The sequence below is a fragment of the Rhinolophus sinicus genome, chromosome 8, assembly GCF_057876585.1.
Source record: "Rhinolophus sinicus isolate RSI-liver-muscle chromosome 8, RSI-T2T, whole genome shotgun sequence".
Taxonomy (NCBI): Eukaryota; Metazoa; Chordata; class Mammalia; order Chiroptera; family Rhinolophidae; genus Rhinolophus; species Rhinolophus sinicus.
The window spans coordinates 82,440,135-82,453,165 of record NC_142508.1 but is presented as its reverse complement, the minus strand read 5'-3'; the positions used below and the strand labels follow the sequence as shown (position 1 = coordinate 82,453,165).

At 56.3% G+C, this 13,031-nt stretch overlaps 1 protein-coding gene across 1 annotated transcript; it reads left to right on the top strand.

Annotated features, from left to right (window-relative positions):
• The first annotated feature begins 1,864 nt into the window (after positions 1–1,864).
• Positions 1,865–11,835, top strand: DBNDD1 (dysbindin domain containing 1). The gene is made up of 4 exons (XM_019740536.3): positions 1,865–2,246; positions 9,242–9,385; positions 9,693–9,833; positions 10,531–11,835. Exons 1-4 carry the CDS (start codon positions 2,054–2,056, stop codon positions 10,686–10,688), a joined length of 636 nt encoding a protein of 211 aa, XP_019596095.3. The 5' UTR covers positions 1,865–2,053; the 3' UTR covers positions 10,689–11,835.
• Positions 11,836–13,031: the final 1,196 nt, after the last annotated feature.

Below are 13,031 nucleotides of genomic sequence, written 5' to 3'. Positions count from 1 at the left end.
GAGCCACCACGCCAGCCCCCTAGCTCCAAAGTTTTAACATCAGTAAGTATCCCCTTCACAAAAATAAACTGCTCTGCCTGAAGGGGCCTCTTCTGTGGCCCCATGCTCCCGGGTGATTGAAAACTAGAAACCTCTACATGAGGGGTCCGGGCAGGCAGAAAAAAATGAGTTACCAGGTCCCTTTCCTAACTATTTTATATATAATTTCCAAAGCCAATTTGATCCCTGCCAACACACTATTACCTGCATGTAGCACATGTAGCACTCTGTGTCACCCAGAAGGTAGACAGCTTGTCACAAGCAGGTGCCCATCTTCACACACAATCAACTCCAGCATCTTCAGAACTACTGGTTTTGCAGTGGGACATTTTTCCCCATCTATTTGGAGATGCAGAAGATTCCAGAATCTTCCTCCCCTGGAGAGTTGCATTGGGGACAGAATGTGAGTAATGAAGAAAGGCCTGGGTCTGCCTGTCCCACTAGGGAGGGGGGGGAAGGAGTACGCCCTATGAGCTGGGCTTACCCAGACCGCAGGCAGCCACTCAGGAGCTGGCAGGGATCTGAGAGCCACATTGATGGACCTGACGGGCTTCCTATTTGTCCACCCAAGCCCTGATTGTTCTTGGAGTGGGACAGCCAGTTGCACAGAGCATGACTGACTTACAGTAGGCCCTGGGGCCTTTATGGGGTCTGGTCGTGTCACGGTGCCTGGGCAGCCAAGGGCCTGCACGTCAGTGCCAGACACCACTGGCCTGATAGGGGCCTCCTCCCTTGAGACAGGGGCCTCCTAGAGGGGGTTTCGCAGCCAAGGCAGTGTAGCTGGGTAACACAGTGGGATAATTCTTATTATTGAACAGTGACTTTGCAGACCCCATATGCTAGGTGCCTCATGCTGACTGGCGTTTGCTTTGGAAGTCTGGCTGGGAGTCCTGAATTATATACATACATTAACAATAATTCCTTTCAGCGAAAAGGGCAAGCGATAGGCAAGGGTTAGCTCAAGATAAGCAGACAGGGTGTTCACTGCTTACAAAACCAGTCGTGTGGCCTGGTTCATCAGCATGGACTGCAGAGCCCAACAAGGCCCACAGCAACATGTGCTTTTCATATTGGATCTCAGTCCAGATTTTTAGAAAAGAGCCTTTTCTTCACATGCGTGGCTTAAGGTACTTTTATTCAGCATCAAGCTGTGCAGCTCAGAAACCCAGATAAATGGCATCTGAGTTTCGTACAAAATCACAGAGCAAATGTTAATACATACAAACCACTGACCATGTTGTCTAATGTTTGGCTCTTCCTAATGCGCACTTACTTGGTCGTCCAGGTAAACTGCTCAGGGGGACCTGGATGTCAGAATGCCTAGAATCTCTTAAACGGTGAAGTATTTACCTATGTGTGAAATGATACAAAGTGCAGACCTTGGGTTCAGGACTACTGACTGTCAGTGTCTGGCTGTGCCATCTTGATCGGGTTACCAACCCTCTCTGTGCTCGGTTTCTTCACCTGGAAAACCAGAATATCCTCCTCTTAGGATCACTGGGAGAATTAATGAGACATTGCTTGTGTGCGGTCCTAGTACTAGTGCGGCCCCAGCGTTTGGAGGTGGGGCTTGGTTAAACCCTTCGGTACTCTCAGCAAGCCCAGACCCCGCCTTGGTTCCTAGGAGAGCCCTCCTGCCCGCCCTCATCTCCTACCGCCCACTTTCCGGCCTCGCCTTTAAACGCAGTCGCCCCCACCTCCACCCCCCGTGTTTCTTCATAACATTTATTACAACGTGCAGTTAGTTGTACGCTTATGGGCGCTCGAGGGTTGGCCCCGCCCTTGCCTCTCCCTATGTGAAGAGCCGGCTCCTAGTTGGCGCCCCATAAATATCGGGCTGAACAAATGGACGGAAGTCAGCGCGGCTGCGGGATGAGTGTGCGCAAAGGGGTCGGAGGCTGCGGCCAGGTCCCGGGTCCGCGAGCAGAGAACAGGGGTCCGCAGGGCCCGGAACGACAGGGGGCGCGCGCGGACCGGGGCGGGGCCGCACCTGTGCTGCGGGGCTGCGGGGAGGATGGGGAGGCCGGGGCCCCGGAGCAGCTGCGCGCCCCGCCCCGCGGGCTCCTCCCCGCCGCCGCGGCCCCCCGGCTGCTGCCCGATGCGCTGCGCCGGGATCCAGGGCCGAGTCGCCGCCGCAGCAGCAGGGTCGCCCCGACCGGGTGACGCCGCGGGATGCATGGAGGCCCCGGAGGGCGCCGGCCCGGGAGGTGAGTGCGGTCCCAACCCCCCAGGAGTCCCCGAGCTGCGCCTTCCCCGCAGCGATCCGCAGCCCCTTCTCCGGTGCCCGCTCATCTTCCGTGCTTGGGGGCCGCGAAGACCATCCGCCGCTCCGGGTCCCTGCTGCTCCCGGCCGAGCCAAGGGGAGCCTGGTCCGCCGCACCGGGCTGCGGGCACCTGCCGGGATCCGCCGCAGCTCGGGGCTGGAGGCGCACGGACCGCGTCCCCGCCCCCTCGTCCTCCGCGCTCCCGGCCCCGGCAGCCGTGCCTGGCGTGCTCCTGGGTAGGTGGCCCAGAGTTTCTTCCTGAACCCTTCCCAGCCGCCGAGCCGTGAATCCGGGAGGCAGAGGATGGGGCGTGCCGGGGCCGGAGTTTGGGGACCCGGTGGACGAGGCATGGAGAGCGACGCTGCTCTCCTGGACGCGCGTCTGCTTTGTTCTCCCAGCAGCGGCTCCGAGGGGCTAAGGCGGCGGTAGGGAGGTAGGGGGCCGAGGCCGGAACCCTGCGCAGCACCCGGCCGAGGGAGGCTCTCAGAGGGGGTACGGCGTGGGGGGGGGGGGCTCCCATGCATGCAGGGTTGCCAGCCTGGGCGAGGCCCAGGGAAGCACACATCTGGGAGGGCAGGTGTGCACCGAGTGACCCCTCCTCACACTCTGTCAGCTCTCCGGGACTAGCGGGTGAGATTCTCCCGTAGTGGGAGGAAACCGTAGGAACCCAGTCTCAAGCCCTTTCAGGAAGGGTTTGTAGGTGCCATCCGCCTGGGAACTTGGATACAAACTGCACGACTCTGCCACCCACCTTCCTGGTCAGGCCCCAGGTGCACCCTTGCTTTCCTGGAGGTCCCGTTCCAGCGAGCCATTCCCTGACCCACAAGGACCCGCGAGGGCTCCCCCAGTGACACCAGAGGCCTCCTCTGGAACCCAAAGGGCTAGTTGTGGGAAGTGTCTGGAAGCAGTGGGTCCATCGCTACTGTTTGTAGCCTGAGTGACACACGGCTGTCTGGGGGCCCCTATGACCCTCCCTGCAAGCACCACCAGACACACACAGGGGCGAGTGGGTGTGGGTTTTCTTTGTTTTGTCATTTGTGGGAGGAATCCAGCTTTTTCTCACAACTGACAGTTCCAGAAACACCCACCACCACCCTTTGCTTCCCAGTGGCAGCTTTGTGGGGATGTGTAGGGGAGGATTTAGGGAGAAGGGCTGGGAGCACAGAGCTGTGACGTGGGCAAAGCAGGCGCCGGCTGAGCTTGTGTGTCCACTTGTCAGTGGAGACAGCCCCCTGCCCTGAAGGGCCATGGGGGAGGAGCTGAACTCGGTTTCTGAATCTCACTGGCAGCCTCAGACTGACTCATTCAGTGCACACACAGGTATCTGCCAAGTGCCTGTTCTGTGGTGGGGCGGGGGAGGCAGGACACTCTGGATTCACCTGTTAGCCCATAGCCATTTCCTGCATGCACAGCAGGCTGGTCATCTCCACTCCATGGGACCTCAGGAGGTCACGTGTGGGTGAACTGACATTCTCTCAGTTCACTGACTTTTGAAACTTTATTTCCGAGCCTGTGGAGCACACACACGAGCGCGTAAGCAGTATGGTAAAGCCCTCCCCCACCACCCTGCTCCCTTCAGGAGCAATTTATAGCAAATCTAGACATATTATTTCATCCATAATTATTTCTGAAATTATCTCTAAAAGATACGGTTTTTGTAGAGCATATTTAAAATCCCACTTTTGCACCTAAATTAACAATTTCTTAATTACCAAAGTGTGCAGACACAAAAGTGAGAAGTGAGTGTGGGTGTGGTGGACAGTGTGTTTCTTAAAGGGACCCAACTATTGCTTCTGGGAAACCAGGGTTCAAGCCACCCACTCCCCCCCCCCCCCCAGAGAAGCCTGAGCCTGGGCTGGGCCTACCCAGCAGCTTCAAAATGCTTGGGGGTGGGGGGTGGGGGACACAGAATCCAGAGATATGGTTTGGGGAAATGGGGTATGGGAGCCCCACCTCTGTGACCATTTCTCCCTTCCTGAAGCCATTTTGTTTTTTATTATTCATTCATTCACTTCATTAATTTGTTTGTTCACTTGTGGGTATGTGCAGAGTGCCTCCTTGTTGCTGGTGCAAGGCCTTGGACACACAGCAGGGAACGTGAGATTTGGGACAAGTTCTCGGCACGAATGTGCTGGAAAATAGGTCAGCAGCATAGCACAAGGTAACCCTATCGGCTCCACTCACATCAGCTATCCGCCCTGGGTAGGGGCTGATGGTGGCACCCCAACTCCAGTCTCCACACAGGGGGCTGCACTGGGCTGAGACCAGGGTATTGCTTTCCCTCTTGCCGGCCCTCCTGGGGGCTGTTGAGCCCACCCAGCTTGCGGCTCAGTGAGTCTGCAAAGCACGCCACTTGTGCCTGCCTATGACACCAGTATTTGCTCCACACCCAGGAAGGTCAGTGGGTCTCATCTGTGGAGAATGTGTCCCTTTGTCCTACAAGGTATCAGACAGCTGCCTATTAACTGTAGCATGGGGTCGTGGGCTTATTCATTCAACAAACATTTATGGTGCACCTGCTGCGTGCTAGGACCGTTCCTAGGCCCTGGTGCTCACACTTCTCACACCCACTCCCAGCCTCTGAGCCTGGTGCCTGGTGCGTGCACAGCATATGTTAGCGCGTGCACTAAGTCCTCCTGACTTTGCCCTTCAACTCCAGCCCAAATCAACCTTTGTTTGAGGGCTTCTTTAAATTGAAATATAATTCACATATCACAAACTTCAGCCTTTTGAAGTATACAATTCAGTGCTGTTAGTATACACATGGTCCCCGACTTATGCTGGTTCAACTCAATGATGTATCAACTTTACAATGGCCCACAGTGATCCGCAGTGCAAAGGTCTTTGAATGTTGAGTTTGGGCCTTTTCCAGGAGGAACACTATGCGATACTCTCTCATGACCTGCAGGCAGGCTAATGAGCACGTGGGAGGTGGGCTGGGCTAAGCTGTGATGTTCAGTAGGTGAGGTGTATTACACGCCTCTGTGACTTACATTTTCAAATTACACTGGGTTTATCAGGGACGTAACCCATCACAGGTCAAGGAGCATATGTTTTCAAAAAGTTGTGCAACCATCACTATCACCTTCATTTAGAATATATCACTTCAAAAAGAAACCAGTAGCAGTCACTCCCCATTCCGCTACACACCCCAGCCCCTGGCAACCGCCAATCATCTTTCTGTGTCTTTTCTAATTTACTCTCTACTCTCTATAGATTTGCCCATTCTGGAAAGCTGGATAAATGGAGTCATAACATGTGGCCTTTTGTGACTGGCTTCTTGCACTCGCCATGTTTTCAAGGTCACCCATGTTGTGTCTTGTATCAGTGCTGTGATCCTTTTCATGGCTGGATAGTATGTCATTGTGTGGATGGACCACGTTTGTTTATGCATCCATTGATGGTCATTTGGGTTTGATTCCACATTTGCCTCCTATCAATAATGCAGCATGGACATTCGTGTACAGGTGCTTGTGTAGATACATGCTCAGTTCTTATGGGTTTAAGTGTAGGAGTGGAACTGCTGGATCACGTGGTAACTCTACATTTAATAGCTTGAGGGACTACAGTGGCCATACCAATTTGCATGCCAAATCAACCCCTCCCCCTACTGCATCCCTGGTACCTGCACTGGCATTTTTCACTCTTTTTCTTTTTTTTTTTTTTTAAAGATTTTATTGGGGAAGGGGAGCAGTACTTCATTGGGGAACAGTATGTACTTCCAGGACTTTCTTCCAAGTCAAGTTGTTGTCCTTTCAGTCTTAGTTGTGGAGGGGCGCAGCTCAGCTCTGGGTCCAGTTGGCGTTGCTAGTTGCTAGTTGCAGGAGGCACAGCCCACCATCCCTTGCGGGAGTCGAACCGGCAACCTTGTGGTTGAGAGGACACATTCCAACCAACTGAGCCATCCGGAACTGAGCCTTCCGGAACTGAGCCATCCGGGAGCTCAGCAGCAGCTCAGCTCAAGGTGCCGTGTTCAATTTTAGTTGCAGGGGGCGCTGCCCACCATCCCCGGGAGTCGAGGAATTGAACTGGCAACTTTGTGGTTGAGAGCCCACTGGCCCATGTGGGAATCGAACCGGCAGCCTTCGGAGTTAGGAGCATGGAGCTCTAACCGCCTGAGCCACCCGCCATTTTGACTCTTATTCTCCTATTTCCATTACTTTCTTCTAGCCAAAAGGTCCGTGTCCTTGACGGCAGAAGTTATATCTTCTTTTTCCTCCCCTCACAGCTTTGACACAGGCCAGGGCACCAGGATTTATAAAGACCAGGCCACTGCCAAAGGGAGAGAGAACAAAATAAAAAACTAGACACATATCTTATTGCGTTGACTCCAAAACACAGATGCTTTGCTGTTCCAGAGATGTTGGAAGTTGATAAAAGCTGCTTCTTATAGTCAGTGCAACAGGCCACTCTGCCTGTGGGGATCTGTTCCAGGGGCTTTCCGAGGCCCCTGCGTCCCAAGATCTGTAATGAGGCGTATCGATGCTCCCAACCCCCCTCCCCCACAAGATGGGGAAGGTGTGTGCTGTTTGGCTAAGGTCCGGCTTGGCCCCCCATCTCAGCACCTGTGGACCTCATCCTTCCCACCTGGACGGCGTTCCCCCCAAAATGCAAGTAGATGCTGTCCCACTCAGCTCAAAGCACTTCAGCAGCTTCCCCCAGTGTACTCAGAGTAGCAGCCAGCTGTGCGCCCCCTCCTGCCCTCAGGTATGGCACAGCTCCCACCCACCTTCAGACCCCTCCCCTAAAAAGGAAAACAGCCCCCACTGCTCCCCAGCACTGCCCACCCTTGAGAGGGCAGGAATTACCTACTTTGTCCATGCTGCAGAGTAGATGCTCAGGAAATCTTTGAGGACTGGCTGGCTGGCTGGATGATGGTTAAATGGATGGATGGATGGATGGATGGATGGATGGATGGATGCCTTTTTCTCTAGATGAGGGGCTCCACCCAGCAACACAGAGACAGAGCACTGTGAGCAGACAGAGCCTCTGTCCCACTTTCTTTCAGAAGTCTACTTCCATCTGGGTTGGGGCCCAGGATACCTACACCAGCTTCCTGGTGGGCACAAGGCCAGGGTTCTCCCTCTTCTGGCCCATTTCCAGCCCTGTGGCATGACCTGGGGACAGAGGTCGGCAGGTGATGACTGAGAGCTCATCCTGTGCTGTGTGCCTGGGACGAGTAGGACCACTCAGAGCCACATCTCAAAAACACAAAACTCAGTGTCCCTCCCTCATAGCTGGTTGTGATGTTAGTTGAAAAACAAAGTGCCTGGGCTGTGCCGAGCACTGACCAAGTATGAGAACACTGTGTCATTACCCGAGAGCCACGTGCCCTGAGCCCCCAGCCCAGTCACCCACCATCACAGGCCACCTGTGTAGGTGCGTCTCAGAACTGGGGCCACAGTATAGGCCAGCAGGAAGCGTGTACCACAGTGCCACCCCCCACACCCCGATGAGAAGACAAAGTGTCCTGCTGAATAAAGCCCCCCACCCCACTTCCACCAAAGACTTCCTGGACGCTGAGCAGGGACTCTCAGACAGCTGGTCTGAGCTTCCAGGCAGAGGCTCCCACTCCCTCAGCCCAGAGAGGGGTCCAAGTCACATCTCTAAGTGTCCTCTGGGCAGGACGGTGTCCTTGCTGGGCTGTGGGCCAGGACAGGGGTGGGTGTAATTCTACCCGCCAAGGAAGCTGAGAAGCCACATTGCAAATGCGGCAGAGGTGGGAACCGGATCCAGGCCCAGGCCCCATGTGGTGACACAGCATGGTGCAAAGCTTCACAGGCTGCCAGTCAGCAGGTCCGCCCTCCCTCAGCCACACTTCCAGGGAGGGTGGTGCCCTCCTAGAGGCCAGCATGGCCCTGCCACCCTGCAGCTGTGAGCCCATGTCATGTTCCCACTCAGCTAGGGACTCTCCAGACGCACATGTCCGGCATGGCGGTATCCAGGCTGCTGTCCACACTGTCGGTCCCACCCCTCACAGGCAGCTGTTGGCACAGGGGGCCCCAGATGGGCTCCCTTCAGCGCGCCAGTCGAGGCAGCTGCTCCTTGAGCTCCATCCACACCCAGCTCTCGGCATCCAGTTGCCGGACAAGAATGGGTGCAGAGCACGGCGGAGGGGCACCCGGTCCTCGTCCACTCAAGTCTTCACTGCGCAGCTGCTCGGCTGCGGGTTCCAGGAGAGGGCAGTGATGTGCAGGCAGGCTCTGCAGGTGCGGATGGAGGGGTGTGGCTGGAGAGCAGCGGAAGGCGTGGTTGGAGCTCCTGGGGACACTGCTCTCATCTCTGGCAGTCTCCACCAAGGAGATCCACGAGGGCCTCCTGCTCTCATCGTACACAAAAACATTGTAAGATATGAAAAATGAGCAATCGCATTTTTCAAGGAAACTAACTGTACAGAAAAGACCTGGAGGAACATCGTCCCAACTGTGAGGTGAAGTTGGTGGCAGGGGGTGTGCCGCTCCCCCGTTCTGTAACTCGCAATGGAGCGGTCATGTAGAAGGTTCTCTGAAAGCAGTCGGTCCACAGAGGACAGACAGGCAAGTGGGGCTGTGTGGGTTCAAAGGGCAACACAGGGCAAGGAAATGCAGGAGTGACCACTGGCCCCTGGTTGGACCAAAGTGGGGACAGGTGACAGTGTCGGGTCACTGGGGGATCTGAGGTGATGGGACCAGCGAGGAAGTCCACGTGACACCTGCATGGCCTGCGTTCATTCTAGCTCAAGTGATCAGGGCCAGGGTCTGGAGGCCGTCCATAGCCTCCTCTTCCACAGTAGGCCTCACCCTCGTTGCAGGACCCTGGCCTAGGCCACCTGGAGCACCCCAGTCCTGCCCAGCACCTCAAAGGAGGGCCCATGAGTCAACTCCAGTCCTCACCACCTGTGTCCGCTGGATGGGGAGCCCCCATGTCTCCTCCCAGGTAACACATTCTGTCTTTTGCAGAAATAGCTCAGGAGGCTGTGGTGCCACAGGCTACCCTGGGCACCACGGACCATGAGACGGGGGACAGCTGCCACTCGCCCGTGGTGGAGGATGTGGGCACCCCAACACTGGCACCAGGGCTCCTGCAGGTCTCAGAACGGAGGCGTAAGTATGGCTTACCTGCCTGGCACTCTCCATGGGGACCTGCAAGCCCCCCAGGACATGGGGAGCAGGGTCCTCATCCTGTCCAAACATGCCCCAGGCATGGTGGGCACCGAGCTCTTCCTAAAGCTTTGGCTCTCTGGGCCTCAGTTGTACCATCTGTAAAATGGGGGACCCTAGAGGGCGTTCAGTCTTGACTGTGGGGAGCAGAGTTGGGGGCCTGGCTGGGCTTTACCCAGAGCTCTGGTTCTTTCCTGGGCCTGGGGGACTCTTGAGGAGGCTGTGCCAATGACAAGCCCCCTGCCCCCAGAGCCCCTGAGCAGCGTCTCCTCCCTGGAGGTGCACTTTGACCTCCTGGACCTCACCGAGCTGACCGACATGTCCGACCAGGAGCTGGCCGAGGTCTTTGCCGACTCGGACGACGAGCAGCTGACCAGCGAGTCACCAGCAGGTGCGGCTGGCAGTGGGGCGCTGGGGGGCAGGTCCTGGGGCCCGAGACCACCAAACACTGCTCCCTGCAAACCCCTACTTTTGAAAATAATTTTATCTCAATATGTTTAAATGCACATTTGTCAGCACTGCACTATTTTATTCAGCATTTCTGCATTCCACATACCTGTGTGCCGCTTTATAAGGAATTTCCCTATTACAGCTAACCCTCAATTTTGCTTTTCAAACTCCAACAAAAGGCCAAAGCCACAGACCCACTGACGTTAGAGTTTACGAAATGTGTATTTAATTACAAGTTAAGCCAAGCACAGAGGGGGTGCCATTTGCCTGCCCTGGCCCCTCCTCAACTCAGGCTGACTCAGTTTGCCCTTTGGTTCCCAAGGAAACGGCACCCTTGGCCTAAGACCCTGAAGACCTTAGAATGGCAGCCAGTGGGTGGGTGGGCCCAGGCCCTCCTGTCCCGCTCACCTCCCATACAGATGGAGTCGGGGGGCTCAGACCCCAGCCATGTGGGAGCAAGGGGTGGTCGGCTGCTCGGCTACACCCAGACCCACACATCCACATTGCTGGTAACCTGGCGCTCAGGGGACCCCCAGTGTGTGTCTGGACCCCGTGTTGGAGGCACACACTGGTCCAGCCCAGTAGCTGCAGGAGAGAACCAGGACCCCAGACCATACTGACCCACCCATGTTCCCCAGGCCTGCACCCACTGCCCCGGGCCAGCTGTCTGCGATCCCCTTCCTGGACACGTGCAAGGGCCGAGCAGAACCGCGAGAAGCAGCCCCTCGGCGACCCTGAGCGACAGACACTAACTGTGGACACAGTTCTCACTGTGGAGAGGCCCAAGGAGGACTAGGACAGCCAGGCCGAGGTGGGGGAGAGCGGACAGAGTGGCCCCCACACTCCAGCACAAGCACAGCCCAGTGGCCTTACGTCCAGCTCCTTCCCAGGCCCTGGTAGTGCCCAGGAGGAGACGGGAGTGGCCTGGGCCTTCTGGAGACTTGTCTGCAGGACTGGTGCTCTTGTCTGTTACAAGATTGCCAAATGGGTGCCAGGTGAGGGGGGACCTGAGCAGGGGACCGCCGCTCTGCACAGCCCTGGGGGTCTCAGGCTTCTGGTGTGAGTGCCACATCGAGTTCCAGCCCAGAGGATGTTCTGTTGTCCAGCCAAGTACATGGTTGGGGAACTCAGTCCTGAAAAGTGCCACCTTGGTTTCAACCCCGACCCTTTCTGCCACACAGGGAGCACTGCCGGCACCAGGGTCCCCTCCCAAGGCCCTAAGACCCTGTGAGACAGCCAGGCCCAGCCTCCTTAGTTCAGAACACCAAACATGGCAGGACAGCTTCAGGCTACTTGAGGGGGAGGGGCAGGGGCGGGCGTGTTCGCCTTCTCCCCATCCAGCACCCATGACACATCCCTACAGCCTGGTACGCACATGCGTGGGTTTGTGTCCGCAGCCAGCATCCTGGTCTGGGGCGGAACGGCCCGAGGGGAGTTGGGGATGTGAGGGGATCTGGGCACAGCCCTAGCCCCCATCACTGCTTTTCATGGACAGAATGGGTTCTGGAACAACTGCGACTCCAAGATCAGTTTTAAAGTAAATGTGTGAGCTTGCTTGTTGTCACCAAGCCAACCTGCCCTGACCTATTCCCCAGAAACGTTTCTGGGGAAGGAAACTGGCTCCTCCACAGATGCGCTGGGCATGCGCTGGGCCCATGTGCAGGCTTAAGGCCAGTCCCCGCGGGGAACATTGGTTCAGAAAGGTAGGAGTTTGCTGGGCATGCCAGGGATCTGAGGGACACTGCCGGCTCCCTCCACACGCAAGGAGCGACACGGTGTTCACCAGGCAGTTTAGAATTTAACTTAAAACTGACCCCATAAGGTCGGCCGCATGCCCCACCCACCCCACCCACCAGGGTCCTCTTCCCAATTTTCATCCTTCCCGCTTCAGCTTCCGCAGAGTTCAATTACAAAAAATAGGATTAAAATGTCACCTGTCCTAAGTGAGGCCCAACGCCGTCTCTTCCTTTGTATCTGTCACCAGAGCTCCAGGGTGCATGCCAGGGGGCGGGCTGGCTGCTCCAGGAGCCAGCTCCCTGCTCTGTTGTTTGTCCAGCTGAAGCCACTGGGCGCCCTGCTGTGCTGTACTCTGCACTGCTTATTCGGGTCACATTTCAGGGAGAATTGTCCTGGATCTCCAGTCATTAGGTGAACACCCTGCCCCCACACAAGCCCAGGCAGCGTGAGGCACCAGGTGCTCCCTGATGAGCCGCTTCCCAGACCGGGGCGGGTTTCCAGGACCTCAAGGCCAAAACTCCAACCATTTCAATCCCCTGTGAAAGAAGGGCCCAGAGAAAGGCCCAGGGCACCGTGCCAAGTGGTTTCTGGAACCCTGAGCTTCCCTCATGGAAGATTCTCAGCCAGGTATCCTCTGCCCATGGTCCCAGGAACCGACTCAGCTGGTGGCGAGTACACCCAGGAGGTGCGATGGCCCAAACAGGGTGAGGGGGTGAAGGAGCGGAGGAAAGGGGGCACGGCAATAAGGGTGCTGCAGGCAGGGGATGTCACCAGGGGTGGTGGGAACGCCCAGGTGTGGCCGGGGCTGTGCCCTGAACCCTGGGGAGGAGCTGTGTTCAACTTCAGAAGGAACAGACCCCCAGGCTCTGGACACCACGGGTGGGCCTTCTTGGGGTAGAGGAGAGCACCCCCACCTCCAACAGTGGGAGCCCTGAGACAGGACCCCAACAGACCAGCTAGTAGAGGCTGAGTTTGGTGGAGGCAGCATGACAGGGTGAGCCCTAGATACTTGAAAAACACGACTATGCATGTTTTACAGACAACAGAAGTCGGAAGTGTTTGTCCCAAGTTGGAAATTCTATTTTTTATTTTTTTTTTAAGATTTTATTGGGGAAGGGGAACAGGACTTTATTGGACAACAGTGTGTACTTCCAGGTCTTTTTTCCAAAGTCAAGTTGTTGTCCTTTCAATCTCAGTTGTGGAGGGTGCTGTTCAGTTTCAAGTTGTTGTTCTTTCAGTCTTAGTTGTGGAGGGCACAGCTCAGCTCCAGGTCCAGTTGCCGTTGCTAGTTGCAGGGGGCACAGCCCACCATCCCTTGCGGGACTCGAGGAGTTGAACTGGCAACCTTGTGGTTGAGAGCCCACTGGCCCATGTGGGAATCGAACCGGCAGCCTTCGGAGTT